Below are 23,460 nucleotides of genomic sequence, written 5' to 3'. Positions count from 1 at the left end.
TATGTTGATGTTTTTGATTAATTTGCAATTTTTATGGCACTCAAGTACATTTACAGTGCTGAAGAAAAATAAGCTGAACTCTAGCAAGTATTATTTATTATATAAGATACTACTTTGAAGCTAACACGAAAAAACACCGCAGCTTCTGGTTGTAGAAGTCAGTTGGAGATGACTACTAGCATCCACTTATATCACATAAATACTGCATTTGCTGGAACTTTGGCCTAGCAAGGAAAGAATGATTTTTTTTTAATAAAAAACAAGAAAAAACGATAACTTCGGTTGCACAGGAGTAGTATAACCCTTCATAACTAAAACATCTTTTATACGACTTAAACTTGATTTTAATTTTTGTTCGGTCAGTTTGTATGACAGGTATATGTTATAGTGCTCCGACATGAACAATTATTCGGTGATTGTACCGTTGACTTGGACAATAATAATCTATGGCAAATTGCATGTCAAATAAAAAAGCTTTCCATACAATTTTGTATGGCAGCTATATGCCATGATAATCCGATCCGAAAAATTCGGATATTGTTGCGGTATATCTTGTCAAATAAAAAAAATGATCGTTCAGTTTGTATGACAGCGATAGTGCTCCGATATTGACGATTACGACAAATGAGCACCTTCTTGGAGAGAAAAAGACGTGTGCAAAATTTCAGTTCGTGTAGATACAGATGGGGACATGGCTAAATCGACGTTTCCTTCTGGGTGTTACAAACTGTATTACAAACTTAATGAGCCGGAGCTTTGTCTTGGCGAAAAAGCAACGCGGCAAAGCTTTTTGGTTTGTAAAAACTCGTGAACTATGAATTACGCGTGAATGAAATACTTGCGCGCGGAGCTGTCGTATCGAATGAGGAAAAATGTTGATGTGGCGATCAGGCTCGTAGACGAAAAACGAATGAGAAAAAGTGAAGATCCAATACATTATTGTTGATTGTGTGGTGACATTTCCGTACCACTGGTCTTCAGAAGAGAATGGTATTGTCAAAGGAAAACCAGAAGCATTTGAATCTATTAGCTCTTAAAAATTGTACTAAATTATATATTATATATAAGGCCTCAAAAGCTCTAAAAGATCTTACCAAAGTCAGCGATCTGTAGTTGGCTATTCTGAGGAGGAATCACACTGCTACAATCTATGTACTTGCAACTAAGAGAATCGTATTGTATATTATATCCCCTTTGCTCATAAGTCCTTCGATATTGACGGATCATCTAAGCCCAACTCATCTTCAATGTAAGTCTCTAAGCAAAAATTTATAGAAATATTCAAATGAAATATATAAAACTAGATACCAACCTTTTTTCAATGGCGCAAAATAATTTCAAAGGCATTTCAAATCTACTGATTCTCGTTAGTAGGGCAGTATAGGATTCTCCCTAGATTAGTCTGCTTAGCCTGTCAATACATTTGACCCAGCTATGCTTCAACTTTTTTTCCCGACTGAAAAATACAGTTGCTAGGGCAGCTGTTTGTAGCCTAATTTCAGTAATTTGGCATAGGTTCGTTAATATTTCGTAAAGGCACTTTTTTTCATCAAATAGGGGCATTTTTCGACTTTGTAAATCGGCATAGTAGAGCCTTGTTACCGTTTTGACCTTCCGCAGCCCGATAAAGTTTTCGTCATCTTCGAATCAGGATCGCCGAGCGAAGTCCACTATTTAGACTACATCATTACCAATGGCTTCAAGCTTTGTCGACATGATGCAGAATTTCCTACAGATTGCGCCAAACACTGTTAAGAAGTGCTTTCACGATTGCGCTTGTAGTATAAAATCAGCAAATGTGATACCTATCACTCCGACAGTTTTCTCTGGGTCTGTTGAGACGCCTATTATCTCGGCTATCATACACCAATAGGAGATGGTGAACTTTTTGTCTACCAGGTCGTGCTAAATGTATTCGACAATTTTTGCTTGAGGTTGCAACTGCGTCAAAATAATCAAGAAGCACATATGGATAACGAAATTGCAAAAAACAAGTAAGGAAGGGCTAAGTTCAGGTGTAACCGAGCATTTTATACTCTTGCAACTTGCAAGAATCAAAGACCGGGAAATTCCTTTAGGTGTTGGCAAATTTATATTAAGAAATGTTGAAAAAGAATTAAGCAACCATTATTCGATGAAATTGTGAACAAATTACAACCAAATTTGGTATCTTTTTGACTTATATTGAAGACCATAAACTTATACTCAGTTTTATTGTATATTTTAGTGTGCGGCAGCTAAAATTATATTCATAACACCTTCAAATGAGATATATGTATGTGATATTAACTCGACCGAAAAAGCTAAATTTAATATATGGAGTTGATGTGAAAAACATCAATCAGAGGATGGGAATTCATTATGTTAGGGATATGAGGATTAGACCAAGGTATATATTTTAATTCAGCGCTAAAACACAGAATTTTTAAGAAAAATTGTCCATTTAATTTCATTTAAATATCACATTTTGACCAACATGAACGGTTTAAAGTGAGGTGGACAGACGGAAGTTATTATATGTAATATATTGCTGGCATTGAATGACATATTCGGCATAAAACTTGTTAGAAAAACGAAAATAATTTAATGCAGTGTATAAGAGTTGGGGGTAATATTGACCCGAAATTTTCACCAATACCACAAAGTATTAACATGCCACAGACTAACAAAATTCTCCCAGAGTACCGGCTTCTTTTAGGTACCTCACATACCATCACAAAAAATTCTTATATTAATTATTATATGGAGTAGAGGTCAAGGTTTCGGCCAATTTTATCTATTTTAGGCGCAAAGATACACTCTTATGAGTAAAATACACTGTTTTCATCACATATTGGCTGATACTTCGAAAATTGCTTCTTGAATAATAGGTATACTAAAAAGTTAAGGAATCATATGGTATTTGAAATGTGTTATATGGTAAGTAGGCGTGGTTGTAATCCGATTTTGAACAGTGAAATAAGAATATTAGAGATATGTTATAAAGCGAATTCAGTTGAAATCATTGTCCAATTTTTGTATTGGCTCCTATAAAGCTTATACATTTTTACCATCCTATGTGTAAAATTCAAAGTCCCTAACTTGTTAATTTAATAAGAAATTGTTATATGGGGAGTGGGCGGGGTTATTACATGTTTTGACCCATTTTCACACTGTCGGCATGGGTACTAAATTTGTTTTGAGTGATTTCGGTTATTATAGCTTTAGTGGTTTAGGAGATATGCACATTAAACCTATTATAGAACGGCGCCACGCCCACTTTATCAAAAAATTTCAAACTGCAGATGCCCCTTCTTAATGCGATACGTTGTACCAAATAACAGTCTTGTATCTTATTGTGGAGCTTAGTTATGGCAGTTTATTGGTTTTCGATTAATGGCGTTTTGTGGGCGTGACAGTGGTCCGATTACACCCATTTACAATACCAACTGTCTTACGGTACCAAGAAACATGTGTACTAAGTTTCTTGTCGATATCTAATATTTTACTCAAGTTACAGCTGGCAGTGACGGACGTCTCTTCATCCTGATCATTTATATATATATAACCCTATATCTAACTCGATTAGTTTTGGGTGATGCAAACAACCGTTAGGTGAACATATTATATTATACCCTGTAGCAACATGTTGCAAGAGTATAAAAAGTAACTATTCATGTTTTATAATAAATAAATAGCTTTTATAATAATTTAAATTTAAAAATAATAATATTTATGAATATATGCTGTATGCTATATGAGCTGTCGTTTCTGGAATGCCAAAGTACGTACATATACCATCTGATCAAATTTGACTCGGAGTACTACATTTAAACTGCGAGTGCGAATCCAACCGATAAACAAATTCGTCCTAGATTGGTGAAAATTTTTATGTTCGTGCGAAGTTTGATCTCCATATGTCATTTAGTGTGTGTTTGTTTATCACGCAAAAAGTTTGTATGGTCATAGAAAAAAATTGAAGGAGTTAGCTTGAAATTTTGTGTAGTAGTATGTTTATGGAATCGTTAAAAATGCCGCCGAGATGTTTTGGGGAGTCTACTTTATCACAAACACAAGTACTTGAGTGGCACAAGTCCGGGTCATGTGTGATCAGATTGGTATCATATGTACATATGTAGGTAACAGGCAAGAATTTCTGAAAATGAAAAAAAAACCTTTAATATGTAAATTACTAATATAAATTTATTAGAACATCAAAAAATTTTATTTGTTGTTCTGAGTAGTTAAAAATAAAATACATATTTCTTATTCCAAATGTTTGCTAACATATACTACATTTATTAGCATTGTTGATGATATTGGAAATAACCCTTTACTTGTATAAACAATTCGCCGCAGATGAAAAGTATTTGTATTAACAAGTTATTGGCAATATTGAACAAAATATATATGAAATATTTTTTTTATAAGTGATTGTGTCATAAAATGTAACGCTAATATGATGAAAGAAAATTGAACGAAAAACTTACAGTGCGTAAATAAAACTGTATGCTCTTTTTTGATTTTAAATTGACTACGTATTTAACTTTTCATGACTTAATTGTTATTATTTATTTTTTGATTTTCTTTTTACTGATTTTTTTTTGTTTAAGCGGAAATAGCTGTTGACGTAACGGTGTAGATAAGCCAGTTGTGTAATTTAGTTTTGGCTAAATAATGATTACTCATACTTTATTGAACCAAAATTTTGAGATTTTCTCAATAGTTTTTCAATAAACAGGATTTAAACAAAAAACTCGTAGTTTGTAAATTGTACTCTTGCACTTTTATAGCAACCAATTTGTGCAGCTTTATTGAAAATTTTAAACGAAATCATGACAAATCAATTTTTGTACAAAATGCAATTATGAAATATTTGGCGCATAACATGTTCGTATGTTTGTAGTAAACAGTGGTAGCGTTTCGGCTCTAATGTGCATTCAATCGAAATGAGCTTAAATTTAGTTAAACCTATTCAATAAATCTACTGCTTAAATTGAGTAGCTTATAAAATATTAAAATAATAAAAAAATACAAACGTATGTAGTATGTATGTATGTATGTTGTGTGAACTTTTTGTTTTTTCGCTGTTTTTAGATGTTTTCAGACTTTGTTATTGTTGTTCATTTGTGGTAAATACATTAATTAATGTCTCCATAACAATAAATGAATGAATGAAGTATTTATCCATTTAATGTAATCTCAGAAGTCTTTTCAGTTTACAAGTTATTCATAAAAAGTTTAAACACTCTTCGTCTACTTAAAACGACACACGGCATAATATTCGAATTTTAGGAATTCGTTTGCAACTATTTGGATTTTAATAGCGATTTGATTGAAATGAAGGAGAGGAGTAAATCTTTATAATCATGCACTGCGACCGAGCGAGTGTGTATGCTGCTCAATGTCTATTTGTTTTTTTTACTGTTACTGCCACAACTGATGTCTGCTAATCTCTGCGCGAGCTAGATCGTGATGGTGTTGAATCGCCTCGTCGATTACGTTTTGTTGGTATGTTACGTCTTGGTGACGGTGATACGGAGTCATCGTAACGCCGTTTTGGCGACGGTGAGGCACCACCGGTGCCGCCATTACGTTCGTCCTCACTATATCGATGGTAGGTGCTACCATTCTCTGTCGTGCTACGTCCATTCTCACGTGACTTACTATTGTAGGCGACATCTCGTGACTTGCGTGAACTTTTATTCGCCGAAACTGAACGGCTCCGACTGCGTGATCGGCTTGCCGAAGCAGCACTGCGTGAACGTGATCTGTGATTGCGAGAAGCACTGCGAGATCGACTCCGTGAATTGCTTCTGAAATTATATAATACAACAAACAAAAATAATTTAACTATAATATTTCATAAACTTAGTATAAATTATAAGTTTTAAATAAATTATGTTCTCGCAAAACTATGCTGTTGCAAAAGAGTCGAATTGTTTTGTTCAACATTATAACTTAAGATAGAATAACTATTGCGTATGAAAAATAGTGGTAAGGCGATAGTCGCAGAAAAAATAAATACAAATGAATTTAATGTAAAACGAATTCAATGTAACAATATTGAATTTATTCATTCTACTCTAATCCATTCAGCTAGGACAATTTGCGATGAAGAATCTCACATGTAATTCTACATTGTTACAAAGTGGGCGTGGTCCGTAGACTAGTCTGTAGAATCTTTCAGTTAAAGTATTATCATTGGATATCACAAAGAGATGAATATTATAAATTATTCAATACAGTAAAATTTTATTTATGAATTTAAACGAAAACAATATTTCCGAATTGAAATCACTTCCAAATTTGAAAATGATGAATACCAATTTTCTTTGTTTTGTTTTTAAGCACAAATTAACATAAAATATATAATGTTGATTTTTTTTTTCATTAATTTTATATTCAAGTTTGAGTATATTCAAATGAGTAATTGTTAGTTGATAACATTTGAAATAATGGAAGAGGGTAGATCATTCTTAATTTATTATTTATATAGTTTTTAATTATGAACAATTTAATTCAGCTCTATTCGTATCGTACATTCTGTCAGTATCATTGGAGGACCATTTCTCCATTAAATTTTTTAGTCAAAATGGTTGCTACAATAATATTTCCTGTAATCTTTTTGATTACCAAACGTGTACCGTTGCATAATTGAGTTGTAATGAAATTACTCTGAATACAACAACTGTTGTAACTGGAAACTAATTTCACCAATTTCTACTCTTTTGGCTGCTAATGAACTAAACCGATTACTAATTCGATTACTAAGCTAGTTATGGTCCAAACAAACAATTAATCAAGTTTTTTTTTTGTGATGTACTGCGTATTTGGTTGCAGTTCTATTCTACCATTCCCAATATCTAGAAATTTTATTATTTTTGAGTATCGATCAGTTTGCATTTGTTCGCATATATTTGTGTTTCAATGTTTCACCATAAGAACGATTACTTAAACAGTCGTTAATCCCATTGCGTTAAGATAAGTGGTTAGACGGCAATGGTTAGACAGCACTACCGAAAACTCCATCGTTTCCGTTTAAATCTTGCATTATTCTGTGCAATGCTTCGAGAATATTTGTTAGCCATACCTATGCGTAGCAGTGCAATATTCATGTGAGTATCTGTTGTGATATTAAAAATGTCTTATCGGTTCCACATGGTGCAGAACATATATTGGGTATGTCAGGGTCGATTCTGGATAAGTAGGAGTTTAACCTGCTTCAGTATCCAGAACGAAGTTGCGCCTGGGCCACTCTAGATTCACGAGGCAATTCGAGCTCTACGTCTGCGATGGGTAGTGGTTTGACTCCTAGTACGCCATTCACTAAGAGGGAGTCGATGAAGGTGTTGATGGCTCCACTGTGAATGTTCAGTGCTTGTCTAAAGTTCATTGCGTCCGAAGTCTGGTCGCCGTACTGTCTAATGTTGTCGACATACGTGCTTCACTATGGAGGTGTTCTATTGGGAACATCAAGAGGCATCCCGTGATAGCCCGGAGTGCAGTGTTTTGACAAATCTGAAGCTTCTTCGTCTGCGTTGCACCACATCCAGGCGACCATATTGAAGTTTAAGACCGGCCGGCAGATTGCCTTGTAAGTTGCCAGCAAGTGCCTTCACTACTGGGGGGAAGGAGAGTTATCGGACGATAAGACTCCCTTTTGTTAGCTGGTTTCCCAGGTTTCAGTAGAGGGACCATTCTTCCGACTTTCCAAACATCGGGTATTTGAAGAGTGGTAATCGACAAGTTGAGGTCCTTGGTCAGATAGCTTACTCCCGTCGAGCTTAGGTGTTTTAGCATCAGCATGCTTATTTCGTCAGTGAAAATGGATTTGGACGATTTGGCCTTGTTGATGGCATTCTGAACCTCCCCATCGGTGAAAGTAAGTGGTTCGCGGCATTTTTCGCTGCCGTCAGGTAACACATCATTTGGTCTTGTCAGCCGAAGGGTGCAGTGTAAATTGCCGGCTAAAATAGCTCGCGCACTTCTTCGGGTCCAAGGAGGCGGGGCCATCGAATTGAATTTCAAAGGCTTCAACAGTAGTCCAAAGCTAACTCACACTAGTGGAGAGGTTAGATTTCAGATGCTCTATCCATTTTGTCCGCTTATGCTGATTTACTATTTGCCGAATCTCCAAATTGAGAACCCTTATTCGGGGATCACAGGGATCGGCATGGCGTGAGTGTGAGTCGGTGTAAGTCGCCTAGTATCAAACGGTTTTCACCACGAAGAAGCGCACCTATGTTTGGGTGATGTCCTGTTGGGCAAGATGTAACTGGGGGATGTATATATTAAATATCTCGAGCTCGACATCGCCTGACCGGACAGCTATACCCTGATATTCAATTCATACATATAATATAAACTATTTAATACAGTGAATATATTATTTACGAATAAAGGCTAATTGCCGGTATAAGAATTCAAGATTGTACTTGAGATTTGATATAGAAAATGATTCATAGAAATATTTATCAATGGAAAAAATTATGAATTTTCCATTTAGCATTTTACTGTAAATATTATATATATTTTTTTAATTTTGAAAACATGCTATTGTTTAGATATATATAAGTATATATACTTTTTTTAAATTGTTTTTATATTTTAAAATTGGAGATTTAAACTGTATTACCATTAATGTTGGATCAACCTGAACACAATGTGGTACATTTTTCAGAAATTGGTTCAGTAGTTTAAGAAATAACCCCGGACAAAAAGGATTACGTAATTTTTATATATTATATATAGAAAACATTACATAATTTGCTGCCCGTACTCTATAAAGAATTCACCAAATATTTACCAAACTACGGGTCCATTTTTAAAAAATCAAGTAAAATACGTTTTATTGTACATCTACAATTACTCTTCAAAGAACTATTATATGTACTTATATTTGTATTCTTATAAACAAACACTTGGTACATCTAAAGTTTAACCTAAAAATTAACACTAAAATTAATAAAGCTAATCAGAATCCGGCTCCTTAGTTTTAGCTTTCTTTTTAGCAGGTGGAACCACTGTTTGCTCTTGATCTTGACTTTTATTCTTCTTCTTCTTCTTTTTCTTTTTCTTTTCGGCTCCAGACGCTTCTTCGTCCTTAGCCACCTCTTCTTCGGCTTCTGCTATTGATTCATCTTTGACTTCAGGAGGTGATGATTCCGAGTGCTTACGCTTTTTGACAGACAACGTGCTATCAGCTTCAGGCTGGTAAGTAAACACCTCGCTAAAAAGAATTTAAACATACATTAAAAATTATGTCTATATAAATAAAAATTATTTTTGTAATATAATTTAGTTGCACCATCAGACAGCCAAGGTTTATCGTCATTTCATGTGATCAGATACATGCGAAACCTTTTTGATATCATCATTAAAGTGCCAAAATTATTTTACAATATTTAAGAAAGACGTAATACCTTTTAGCTTGATATTTTTCGAATTTAGCTTTGGCTTTTCCAGTGCCCGACAGCTTTCGTATGTTGCCTTCTTCCAGTAAACGCAGTCGAGCTTCTAGTTTTACTTTATGTGTCGCTCCAAGTTCACAACTTGCCTCTTCCCCAAAAGCGTCAACACGTGTGGCCAGCGATGCCTTTGCAGCGAGTGATCTGGACATTTTACCTTTGTTTTTCAAACTGGCCTGACCCACCAGTTGGGCATGGAATATTAAACCGTATTTTGGTGTATCTTTTTTAGTTTTCAACGCTCGGAATAACGCTTTTTCCGCACCCAAAATTTGTACAGTGGAAGATGGATGTTTAGCCAGATTAATGAGTGATCCAGCGTGCGCGATTAAACGTGCTCCTACAGTTTCACCAACAAGAACTGTTAAATTAGGCGCCATAGCCATCATACGCGTTTTTAAGTAATCGTATAGATGTGTTCTATATTCGTTAATCGAAAGAATTTCATCGCACAGGCATTGTATATTCATAATATCTTCTTCCGAGATTTCAGTTCCCATAGAAATTTCAGCAGCTTCCTTTACCTTCTCTTCTACTTCCTCTGGTAGAATGTCAGAAAGGTCAGTATGTGCCATATTTTCGCGAGTGCCTACTAGTTTAATAGTTTTAACGAATGCAACATTGTCAGTAATAAGCTTTCCGAGTTCTGGAAAATGCCAGCCGTACCATTCACGTGCACGCATCATATAATTATTTAACTCCTTATCCAAATCGTCTAGTAGACATTGTGCTTGTACAATCATTGTGTCGATTTTATCAGGTGAAAATTTCAATTTATAGCGGGACAAGGAGTGCGCTAAGCCTAATGCCATAGCTGTCATCTCGCGTTTTGGTAAACCGCTCAGCAAACTATCAGCCTGTTGACGAATGCATCGCATCAATTCTTGCACACCAGTATTATAAACACATGGCACAGCTAATTTATCTTTGATGGCATTACCTAATTTAGCATCAGCAACCAATAAAGATGATTGTACTTCGTCGCTGAACAATTTTTTCAATGTCTTTTTAAGAGGTTTAGACATTTTGCCCTCCACTGTAGCCGTAGCAGCTGCCAATGCTTCAGTAGTGTCATTGAATTTCTCAAAATGTTTCAATTTTAATAATTTATTGGCTTTTTCGGGAGTTTGAAACTCCAGATATAGGTTATCTACTTCGGAAAGTTTCTTCTCGTCTAATAACTTAAATATCGCGTATCCCGCCGGTGTTTCATATAAAACAAACATTTTTTACTGTGATATGTCAGTACATGCACCAAAAATGTTTCCTCCAATTTAAAACGCTTTATATATTTCAGATTTTGCCACAGTAAATTCCACTCTGAACGACACCGATGAAAAATCAAAATGAAAGAAGAAACGATACTCGTGGAAAACACGTGTGTGCGCCATTGGGTTTGCAGCACCCCTAGCGACTTTTTCGTAAGTCATTCACGATTCACAAACACTTTTTATTCACAATAATCGGTAAGTAAAATATTAGATTCCGCGAAATTGATATATATTTATTTTGAGGATGACAATAATTACTACAATTAAAGTGTATTTCCGAAATCAAATAACACTTTTCCAAAATTAACATAATTTATTTTATTTTCATATACATACAGTGAACCAAAAAGAAAACTTGTACAAAGAAGTGTTTTGACTTTGAAGTGACTTTTCTCTTAAACTATCTCAGCTTTTAAGCTGCAACCAAGAGTAACAATCTGAGAATTACGTATTTTAATACGAATTTTAACAATAAATCATTTTGATTGTAAAAAATTAAAATATCTCACCATTCAACAGCCAAAAAAATAATAAAAACGTGTACAATCGTTGACAATACTTTAAATACATTTACCAAGTAGGTACCGTTATTTTTGTCTCTTAAATGCGTATGGTTAAAATGTATTATTTGGTAAGCTAATTTCATTTGCGCGGTTGTAGTTTTGACAAAAAAAAAGGTGAGTAAAAACATCTGAATATTTGTAGGCTCTGGTAGTCAACTATTGGCAAGAGAACAAAAGAACTCGCGTAATATCAAAAAAATAGAATACACTATTTTTTAGTACATTATTGCTAAATTCAAAAAGACTAGTGGAGTTGGACTTGGATTTGATTTTAATGGAACGCCCAAAAAAATGTACACGCCCCAGACTGAAAGTAAAGTTACTCGGAGTATCAAGGCACACCCCAAAATAACGCCAAGGAGTTGGAGGAAGTTGGTATTGCAAATCTGATCCCTCAAACTGTTCGGAATTTTTCGTTTTCCCCTGATTTGGGAGCGGATACACCACGAAACAAGCCACAATTATCGAAATACTGCGAAAGGTTTACTATATTCCAAAGAGTATATTCACCGCGATAACGAATTTGGGGATTCTGTAATTTTTACAGATGAGTCCAAATTTAATTTATTTAGATCTGATGGTCGTCGATTTGTAGGGCGTAAGCCAATCTAAGCGCTGAAAGTTAAAATTTTTAATTATACTGTCAAGCATGTTGGAGGCTGCATTGTGTGGTAACAAATGGCGTCAGTAACCATGTTTTCATCGAAAGAATTATGAACTACGAGGCAATATTAAAAATAATTTGGCTCCACCAGCAACTAAACTCAATTTAAATTATGGCTACAGCTTTATGAAGTATAACGACCATTCTGCTTTAGTAGTTAAGTAATGAGAGATTTAAGGCTGTTGTACAATTTCAAAAAAGTTTTGCCACATCCTCCCCAGGCCAGACCTCAATCCCATTGAACACCTGTGCGCCTATGTAGAGACGAAGTTACGAGAGGGCAAAATTAGTAGCAAAAGTGAGGTTAAGGCTGCTCTTCAGGAAGTGTGGGCAAATATACCTCCTGAACTTACATAAAATTTGGGGCATTCTATGAACAACAGATTGCAAACCATGATAGAGATCAAAAGTGAACACACAAAGTATTTATTTTCTTTAAAGAGTGTTAAAATTTCCATTTATGCAAACTGTACAAGTATTTTCTTTTTAATAAATTTCAATTACATTATGGAAATTAATAAAACGGCCTCTTTCCCACTTTTTGATGCAAGTCAAGTTTTTATAGTTTAGGAGATAATTCACTTCAAAGACAAACCATCTAGATGCACACAGTTTTTTTGGTTCACTGTATATCTACATATGTACATATATAGAGTTTTAAAAAAAAATATTGCATGAAAATCCTAACTTAGTTCTATGAAACGAAAAATATTAAAAACTGTTTATCTTTCTAAATTTTTAGCAATTATGGTGAAAAGTACCTTACTTCCTAGTTTTAGTCACCTTAAATTGTGAAAACTACCTATGTTAACATATGCATTTATATACAAGCCGTGTTATCACTAGTCTTTTAATATTTTTGATGTAATTTTGAAGATGTAGAGGGTATCGGCCAACGGTCATAAACTACACCGACCTAATATGGTCGCCTGGATGCAGCAGAACAGGATGTCTCCCAACGAGCATATATGTATATAGTTAGGCTCGCATGCTCCCTGTAAAGGAACATAACATACTTCTCTTTCTGCTCGGGTGTTTTCCCAGAAACCATCCCTGCAGTCACTTCATTGAATTCCTCTCAGAAGTTCAAACACCACCTACTGCAGAGTGACCCTAACGCAACTTCGTTCTGGGTACTGCTGCAGGCTAAACTCCTTCTAAACCAAAATAGACCCTGATATACAAAATTTATTTGCAATGAGTCCCGGCATGACACTAATCTCCTCTCTGCATGCCCAACGAAATCTTATCACTTAACTTCACTCTCCCTATGGTCCGAACCCGTTGAAACCACTTCAGACATACATAGTATATAGTTTCTTCCTTGCTTCTTATTTACCATTTATTTAATTAAAAAATTTAAGAAAAAGTGGTAACTGCATGACTATGCGTAAAATATTTTCTAAAATCTATTTACAGATAATCTCTCGACTGATGTTTTGAAGTTTCATATGTACATACAAACGTCATACATTTGCCGTTTATGTAAGTCATAAGAAATCCAGAGTTACCAAAATTTATATCGTACTATCAAGACTTCAAAAAATATAATATAGAAAGGTATTTTGGTTAATTAACCTCATTTAGCTTGATACGAGACTGAACCGAAAAATTAGTACCCTCATGTCTCTAATGACTTCATTGCATGCCCAACGAGTCCCACTTATCTAACACCCCTCCCTCTATGGTCCACCCCGTCAAAACAGCACGTTTCCTTGAACTCCAGTTAGATTGCTTCGAGGACAACCAACTTGAGTCTTACCGCCCAAACGAGGATTAGATAACCATTAAAACAACAACTTAGGTGACTGAAAGCTACAGTAAAATAAACGTTATAAAATTATGTGTATGCAAATAAAAGAGCCTTGGATAGACTGTAATGATTTCATATATTGATATTACTAAGTGCATAATCCCTAACTTAATTCTTCGAATTTGATAGTAACATGTTCAAAGTTTCCACACTTATACCATATATGATATATTATTTGTTTTTCAGAAAGTACAGAATGAAAAGTTAGATATTTGTTTAATTCAATATTCTAAATACTACAATTGCACCTAATTACTGTGTCTTATCGGTAAACCATTTTAATTCTCCAATGGATTTGCAAGTTCTAATCTTGAGCAACGAGAATCTACACGCTTATATTTTGCTCGATTCCTTTTAATTACTCGTTAATAATATTTCAGTAAGAAATAAAATGTTAAATTTAATAATATTAATTCCAGAAATTAAATAAACCTGACACAATAAAGCTTTGTAAAGTATCAATCCAACAAACTTTTATAAATTCTGTGGTTGAAGAAGACTTAATTAATTCATGTCATGAATTTAACTCCAATAGTTAAATAGTTTAACATTAATATAAATTTTGAAATTTATCTCCGCAAGCATTTATAAAAAGCACAGAAATTATATATAATAAACATGTACTCACCGGCGACGGCTACCTCGTCGACTATCACGACGTCGGCATTCTCTAGCATAATGACCTCTTCCTCCACATTCATAGCATTTGTTATCATCTGAATTGTTTCTACGAGAACGATCTCGCATACCGCGTCGATCACCACCTCGACCACTTCCACCACCGGCAAACTTTCCTGTAGATAATTCTACCCTTGCACGGCGACCACAAACTGTCCGTCCATCTAAACCGCGCACAGCATCTGCCGCATCACGGGCGCTTTCGAATTCAACAAATGCAAAGCCTGGCGGGTTGCGAGCAATCCAAACACTTCGTAAAGTTCCATAGGCGCCAAACGCATATTCTAAATCATTTTTCCTGGCGCTATTGCCCAAATCACCCACATATACCTTTCTGTCGCTGGGGTATCGTGACATTTTTTTTGACTGGTGTTCAAAAAAAAATGTATAAAAATCATTGAAAATGGAGTGAATGAAAAATCGATTGCGGGTTAGAATATTAACTAACGCCTACGCAAACCACAAAACATTTGCTTACCATTTTCGTCGCTATGCACTGCTTTGATTAAAAATATTTTATACTTTCCTCCACAATTCTATCTTTAATTATTTTTCAGGAAGTCTCACAAAATTATTTTCAGAACATCGTCCCTGCAAAAAAAGACCGCTTGCAGAAATATAAGTCGATGCAAAACTTGTACATTTATAGTGCTGCCACATTATATTATTACAATGTCATTTTAAATAATTCATATCTGATAGAAAAAAATTACACCATTTATTTGTTTTACAAAAAGTGTACATGTATTTTACGCGTGTTATTTGCAAAAAAGCCCTAGCCACATTGTGAAAATTTTAATTATATGGGTCAGAATTGTTGTTGAATTTAATGAAGTTTTTAGAGTACAAATCATCTGAGAATTTTATTTTCGAATATTAATTTCAAAATGAATTGCGCGAAAGTCATAAATATAATATAAAAATATAAAATTCTATTATAAATTTATATGAAACAGCTTATACCTCGTCCAACCGTTCATACCAGCCTTCAATTAAAAGACTAATGATTATGCTACCTTTGCACAGTTAGAATACTGCGGCCATTTAAACAATTTCAGTGGGCAGGTCAGACTTTAAAAATAACTCAAAAAGACATGTTTTTGTTATTTATTTCTTTTAGATCTATACGTGTAGTATTTATTGTATTTATATATGCTCTTTCTATTTGAATACACATTGTAAGCCGGTGGCAACGATTTAAAATGTGGCTTCAACTTGGCAGCATGCTGTTGTGTGGTGAATTAAACAATAGGTCGGTATTAATTCACGTTCACATTTGTCCGAAAATTATTTCACAGATGTCATTGTAAAATGTCTTAACACTTGTCAAAATTATTAACGTAACTGAAATTCATTAAGCGAATGGCTAAAAGGAATAATGATTGCGACGGTTGTATTTATATAAATTTATAAGTATCAAATATCAAGGATATTGAAAAATGAAGTTTGCAATGGCGAGTTGCAATAACTATTGTGCAAATAATTTTTTTCAGTTTTCCTTCGGATATAAAAGTTTCTAAAATATTGGTAATTTTTTGTAGGCGAAATTAATTTCATAATCATCATAATTATAATTTGAAAATCTTTTCAATATAATTTCACTTAAATACATCAGAACTGGGATGCTGGATATAAATGCTGGAACGGTATAACAGATCTTATTTGCAAATAAATTTTCCCTCCAATTGATTATAAAATATAAACTATTGATCAATAAAAAATAATTAAATCCACCAACGAGGTCGACTCTTCAACTAAAAATCAATAAAAAAATTTTAAATAAACAACTTAGAAAATGTTCTTATTATGTTTTATTTAATATTGTTGCTGTATTACATTGGTGAAACAAACAATCAATTTAAAAAATTATAATTTTTTAATGAATATAACTGAAATTTCAGCTACATACTTACATGTATGTAATTAGTACTATGTATATGTATTTATGGACAAACAATATTAACATAAAATAAAAATTATTTGTTAGTACTGGAGTTGCAAATAATGCAATAAAAAATAATTGTATTAACCTTTGAACTAATTTATTTTATTTTTTATAGCACTGGTCGGCAAATTAACAATGATTAATATTTTTTATTAATAATTGAAAAATTAATGTTAATGTCCCAACATTCTAAAATCGGTCATAAAAATTTAAGTTTTAATTCAAACTTAGATTTTAAATTTTTAATCCAAATCGTTTAATTACAAAATGGTTAGTACTAAAACATTATTAAAAAAAGTATTGTTAAATTTAAAGTCTTTCGAAAAAAAAAATATTAAAAAAAACATTGTAAATCTGTATGAAGGTATGTGTATATCTATGTATATGGATATAATTATATTAAAATTTTGTATTTCAAACCGCCCTACACGCGAAAACGCATTGCTGAAAATGTATTGTATATATTTATTTTAAAGAACAAAATTCATATTGCTACATTAATATGTACGTAAATACAGTTGCTTTGTGAATATTTTAAAATGAAAACGTCCTTTAGAGACAATTTATATATATATATATGTATGTATGTATGTAAGTGTGCTTAATAAAAAAGTTTCTTTAAACATTTAGGGCTCAACGCTTACAAAAAATTATGGTCTCACTACATTGGTTTAGACGTAACAAGATACATACTTATGGTTGTAAACATGTACATACATATGTACATATGTATTTATGCATTGTATGTAGTATGTATGTACATGCAGTCGTTTTGAATAGCGTGTCGGTTGGTTTTGGATTTATTGTTCCTATTTTGTATATTTTTTCTCACTTCATATATTAAAAAACGCTCACGTAAAATTTACTATGACTGCTGCTGTTGTTGTTGTTATTTCTAATTATTCTCTGAACTTATTTGGGGTTTACAAATTGAAAAACGCTTATATCGAATCAATTACTAAACTATACACTGACATACATAATCATTTGTAATGTATTTATGATTTTTACTATTACCATTACCAGTTTCACATACTCTATTTACTGTTATTATTATTTTATTTTTTTCTATTCTTTAATGTTTACTAAATTGTTTATTTTGTATTTTTGTGTTTTTTTTTAAACGTAATCAACAGAACTATATGTTTAGTGAGGTTACATATACATACATGCCAGCGAATATTATTTACTATTTTTTTAAAATTTACTTTTTCTTTTTTTTTGAATTCTAACGTTAATTACTCATCGTGGCTAAACAATTACATATTCAGATGCCGTCATTTGTCATTATTAAACAATATCATTTCAAGTAACCAGAATTCATATACGGATTTATTATATAATACTCAAAGAGCGCATTTTCACCATTTATCATTTAAATCATCAAAAAATTTATTTTTGCATACCACTTGTTGCTTTTATTTTTAACACTCTTTTTTCCTATTACGTCAAAACTTTTTACAATTCAATTATTATATTTAGTAACAATGTCCTTGATAGATATTTTGATTACTTAGGCACTGTGTTCATATTATAATTAAGAATTAATTGAATTATAAGTAATCAACTGACAAACACAATTAGAATTTTTAAACTAAAAATATTTAATATATAGATGTATGTATGTATGTAAGTAGAAGAAGAAGATGGAACAGTGGCTAACACTTCCTTAAAAAAACAGAGTTGAACCGCTATAGCATAAGCATATATTCTTTTGGGAGTTACTTTTAATTTGCTTTTGAAGTTACTACCATATTATATCCTATAATATATATAATTGTATGATAAACTGATGTTAAAGTTGCTTGATATACACATACATAATACATACAAAAACTCTCGATGGCTATACGAGTATGTAGTACAGTTAGCTATAAGAACGGCGGGTGCAATGCTGGGCTCCACTGACCACAACACTGGGGGAAAAACTTAACGATATTTGCCCTAATATTTGTTTTTTTTTATACACACTCATACATACATAATTATTTGTAGATGTATTTTACACATTTTCAGTTTATACAAATTTAGCGTTACAATTGGTTCTCGGGGGAGAGGGCAGCTAAATAAATTTTTAGTTTTCTCATAGCAGTAAATTCTTTAAAAGGTTGAAAGTATATATAAGTTCATACAAAAAAACTTTCAACTGGATGTTTATTATTTTTTAGTTAAGTAAGTTAACGACAATATTAATAATGATCAGGGTTGCAAATAATGCAACACACTTGAATTAATTTTTTGAAATGAAAATATTAAAAATAATTTTTATTCAGAAAAAACAGAAAATTTAATCTCAATCTGGTATGAAAAAACAGTAATCCAAAGACAGGTTGAAAAAAAAGTTTTTAAGAGTAATTTTATAATTAAAAATAAAAAAATTAAAAATTTAGAAAATACATTTTTTTGCGTTCGGCTTCTACCATTGGTTATCTTTTTAAAAGGAAAGCCTAATTTTTCTAAAACATCAACATAGTTTAACTCTTTTTATCTTCTTTGTATTTAATTGCTTTTAATTATAGTGTTTTAGTTAGAAATATGTAAATCTTTTCTTTTTTACCCATTCTCATTCCAGCTTTTCATTTGAAAATTATTTTCCTATTTGTTACTCCAAATTTGAAATTAAAAAATATTTTCTTAATTTTGAATCCAAGATGTTTGGGATTAAAAATTACATTTTCAATGTGCATATATTATTAATTTAAAAAAACTCTAATTTTTAATCCATAATTTTTGGATTAAAAAATTTGCAACCCTGATAGTGATTTCCTTTTTTTTATAAGAGTTGTGATTAGATATTTTCAAATTTTTATTTAGTACATGTGTGTTCCATCTGAATAATAAAATCCTTAGAGACTTCTCTTTCAAATTATTACTTAGAGCCCTTCTGAATAATAGCAGTATTAGTATATCGTGGCTATGAATTCCTCAGCTGAAGTAAGCAGTGAAAAAAGTATGCATGTAATACAAACATACAATTACATTAAGCACATAATAAAACTGTTATGGATATTACCAAAAAGCATAAATAATGCAAGTGGGTTGTTGGGAGTCAGCGTGATCATTAGTTGTAAGTATATGTACCATATATGGAGAATTTTTACTTTCTTGCGAAATTAATAATGAATTCAATGAAACTTTTTATGTACAATTTAAATGATAAACTTTTCATACATTCATCTTAAATCACTGACATATGTCTACGTACATACGAAGTAATTCTTAATTATCCAACAACATATGTACAATGTATTACCAAATTAAGAATTAGTAGCTCAATCTTGTTGAAAAGCAGTAGTTTGTCTGTGTTAATAAATGTGTTTTTTATTTTTTAAGAATTGCGCATAATAATTAATTTTAAGTTATTATTCACTTTTGGAAAATTATGCGTACTTCAAGCCGAACAAATGCAAAGAATAAATGCCGTTAAATAAACATTTTTAAAAGTTGTTGTTCGCCAGCGACAATATGATTAAAAATACATACATATTCGTATGTATGTTTATATGTATGTACATAATCTTTAAATTGTAATGAGTTATGCTAAATTGCCGTCAAACAGTTTTACTGTTACCGACACTACCATACGAACTGCACTTGCTTTTATCATTAACACTATTTTCATTCATATTGGTGGTTGTCAAATTTTTAATAACTAATTTTGGTACGAAATTGTCGAAATGCTTATTTAAAAGAGAATATGAATTATCATAGTATGTTATTCCATTTTATAAGTACATTTATGTATATGTATGCATGCTTGTTATTATAATAGGTATCAATCTTATATCCACTTAACTGTTATTTTAATTGGCTTTTATTTTAATCTTTTGCAGGCGAATAGTCGATATTAATGGCGACGTTAACAACGAGCCCATTGGCTAAAAATTTCGGCTACGTCGGCTTTAACATCGACAAACGGACAGATGGAACGAACGTTTCGTTGTCAACCATCATCTGTTGTTCTCTTGAAGCCACGCGACACTTCAACACTTGGCTGGCTATATGTCATGCTAATCGAAATAAAATTTAAAAACTAAATTGCTAACCATCACTTTTTTGTTGTTGTAATTTACATTTTCACTATGTTATGTACGGTTTACAATTTGCAAACTGATATATTTCTTATTTTTAAACATTATGAACTTTTATGTGGGCTTGTTTTTGTTGTTGCTGGTTATAATAATTTTATTTCTTTTATCTTTTTTGTGGGAAATGCTTCGTTTTGATTACACTTAATTTTTTTTTATATTTTAGTTTAATTATACTCATAGCTATGTGTTTCTGTACATATTTGTGCCTTTAGTAAGTTCTACACAAATATGCGGATTTTTTTTATTATTATCTTTCATTTTATTGATAAAAATCGTACTGCAAATGTTTTATACTCACTAATAACGTGTCATACGCTTTTAAAACCAGCCTATCCTATTTCAATTACACGCTTCTACTGTGAAATTGCCAAAAAACAAGAAAAATCGTTAAATTCGGTTCCAATAAATCGTCATAAAGCAGAAGAAAACATAACTGGGTTTCGATCGCTGTTTGTATAGCATCTATATGCTCTAGTAGTCCGATCGTTGCATTGGACAATAACCTATGCCAAAGTTTGCATAGCATATACTCAAATGAAAAACTTTTGCATACAAGAACTGGATTTGGATTGTTGTTTGTATGGCAACTACATATGTACATATATGCTGATGGTATGTTCCGATATCGTCGATTCCGACAAATGAGCAGCTTCTTGGAGAGAAGAGGACGTGTGAGAGATTTCAGATCGATATCACTGAGGAACTAGTTCACGTATATAAAAACAGACAGACAGGCAGACGGCCATGGCTAAATCGACTCAGCTGGGTATGCTGATCATTTATATACATCTTATAGGGTCTATGACGTTTCCTGGTGTTACAAACTTCGTGGCAAACTTAATATACCCTATTCAGGGTATAAGAATAATAAAATTTTGAACAGTCAAGCACTTTGCTGGTATTCTGCAATGCAGTTATCGAACTTATGATTAAACAGTTGCACACAAGCGTCAAATTATGCAAGCTTGCCTTAAATCTATGTTATTTCGTATTGAAGTAGCTTGTCAAGTCAGTGATTATATGTTATTAGTATACCTATTTTGTATGAATTTCGTATAATGAAAACTGTATGTATTATATATATGTATTCTTGTAACTACTAATGTATACAGCTCGTCGTTTGTAGTACATGCTACACTCTTACAACACTTATGCTTATTACTTTTAATAGTAAATCAGTCAATTCGTTATTAAGTATATGTATGATAAACTGTAATCAGAAACTGTCAAATGCTTAGAAATTGTAATTTCGTCAAACTTTTTTTATTAATCGTATTTAAACTAACGACTTCCCCATCCTAATTTATATTTTTAATTGAAATAGAATAAATCAATAGTTTTGTTACTAACGCTATATTATTTCGTTCGTCGACACATTTGTTGTTCGTTTGTTTCGTAAGCAAACTCTCAATGATATAAAAAGTACAAAATAGCGGTTACAGGATACGTTCATCGGTAATTATGCATGTATATGTATATGAATATCACCTAAAAGTTTGGTTATTTCTGCTGTAATGCGGGCGTCAACATTAAGTTTATTTTTGGTTCAAAACAAATAATAGAGAATCTTTCTTAAACAAACATATTTATCTTAGAGGAATTCCATTTCTTATGCAAAATTTCTACTTCATGTATAATAGAGATTTTAGTATTTATTTGTATATAAAATAACAAATTATGCAGCAATAATACCGCTAATGCTATGTACATACTTATGTATATTGAAATGTAGTTCCGACTTATTGGTACCAGTTACGGTACTTTTATTTCTATATTTCGTGAATACAAATAATTTAAAAATTATTAGAATTAACCGTTGAACGACTTGATACTTGAACTATTTTCTGTTTAATCGTACACCATAAAAATTTATACTACGCACATTCGTTAATTGAAATTTGAAATGAATATACACTGCTGTATAAGTACTGTTAGAATTATGCTTGTATGTGCGTGTGTGTGGATGCAAATAATGGCTTAAAATAATTATTGAATTAACAAATGTTTTCTATTTTGTAATCCCGAAAATCTTAACTGAAACAAATTTTTAATAACTAATGCCGTTTTAAATAAAAAAACCAAAATTGGAAAAAGTATAAATAAAAGTGAAATTTATATAAAAAAAATTTTTTTTTTTTAATTAAAATATTAATAAATTAAAACAATTTATTAAAAAAAATTTATAAAAACTAAAGAAAATCTTGGAGTTTTAATTTAATAGTAAAAGTTTAAAATTGAAAAATGGTAACATCAAGCTTATAATTAAAAATTAAAAAAGAAATTGTTTTAGAATTTACTTTCTCGGCGTTTGCGTGCTTCGTATTGAATCATTTTGTTATCTTTTGAACAGGAAAGCTTATTGTTAATGAAATATCAATATAGTTAAGCTTTTTCTGTCTTACTTATGTATATTAAATTGCTTTTATATTATAGTGTTTCAGTACAAAATATGTAAACCTTTCATTTTTTAACCCTTTTCATTCCAGTTTTTAATTTGAAAAAAAATTTTTTTTTTACTTTGCTGTTCTAATTTTGAAATTAAAAATTTTTTTCTCAATTTCTAATCAAAGATTTTTGGGAATTTTTAATCCAAAATTTTTTAATTGAAAAATTCGGAGTCCTTTGTATGGTATGTAGGTAACAAATGTAAAGAAACAATATATACTTTTTGGTAAAGTTAGACAATTCGCCGCTTTTCACATGTTCTATTTTAGTTTCACTCCATTGATCACCAATAAATATGCTTCATATGTCACGTGCACGCACTTGCAATAATGTGTTATGGGTACAACAGCGTCTGGCTTTTTGAAATTACTTGTATCAAAAGAGAAGCAACCCATGTTTCCTAACAAATAATTTTACTCATTTTGACATTTTGAAATAATTAGCTATTGCTTCCGCCTCATTACTTCCTTAATATATATATGTATATATATAAATATATAATAGTTTGAAAACTTGTAAAGAAAATGATCTTAAAACGCAC

The 23,460-nt window shown here is 31.9% G+C and overlaps 2 protein-coding genes, 2 long non-coding RNA genes and 1 other non-coding gene across 5 annotated transcripts; 2 read left to right on the top strand and 3 right to left on the bottom strand.

The window, feature by feature from the left end:
- Positions 1–4,742: 4,742 nt before the first annotated feature.
- On the bottom strand, positions 4,743–15,092 carry x16 (x16 splicing factor). The gene is made up of 3 exons (XM_014233867.3): positions 14,917–15,092; positions 14,389–14,804; positions 4,743–5,795 (listed from the first exon to the last, which is right to left on the bottom strand). The coding sequence occupies exons 1-3, from the start codon at positions 14,917–14,919 to the stop codon at positions 5,429–5,431; spliced, it is 786 nt and encodes a 261-aa protein (XP_014089342.1). The 5' UTR covers positions 14,920–15,092; the 3' UTR covers positions 4,743–5,428.
- On the bottom strand, positions 8,804–10,785 carry nop5 (nop5 ribonucleoprotein). Its single transcript, XM_014233856.3, has 2 exons — positions 9,405–10,785; positions 8,804–9,211 (listed from the first exon to the last, which is right to left on the bottom strand). The coding sequence occupies exons 1-2, from the start codon at positions 10,673–10,675 to the stop codon at positions 8,953–8,955; spliced, it is 1,530 nt and encodes a 509-aa protein (XP_014089331.2). The 5' UTR covers positions 10,676–10,785; the 3' UTR covers positions 8,804–8,952.
- LOC118680736 (small nucleolar RNA SNORD53/SNORD92) lies at positions 9,288–9,364 on the bottom strand. Its single transcript, XR_004976352.1, has one exon. It is a non-coding gene; the product is annotated as a small nucleolar RNA SNORD53/SNORD92 (small nucleolar RNA).
- LOC118680734 (uncharacterized) lies at positions 10,806–22,600 on the top strand. Its single transcript, XR_004976350.2, has 2 exons — positions 10,806–10,870; positions 20,217–22,600. It is a non-coding gene; the product is annotated as an uncharacterized lncRNA (long non-coding RNA).
- LOC118680733 (uncharacterized) lies at positions 15,364–16,238 on the top strand. The gene is made up of 2 exons (XR_004976348.2): positions 15,364–15,965; positions 16,054–16,238. It is a non-coding gene; the product is annotated as an uncharacterized lncRNA (long non-coding RNA).
- Positions 22,601–23,460: the final 860 nt, after the last annotated feature.

Source organism: Bactrocera oleae, chromosome 3 (genome assembly GCF_042242935.1).
Source record: "Bactrocera oleae isolate idBacOlea1 chromosome 3, idBacOlea1, whole genome shotgun sequence".
NCBI lineage: Eukaryota > Metazoa > Arthropoda > Insecta > Diptera > Tephritidae > Bactrocera > Bactrocera oleae.
The sequence above is the reverse complement of the archived record's forward strand: the minus strand, read 5'-3'. Positions and strand labels throughout refer to the sequence as shown.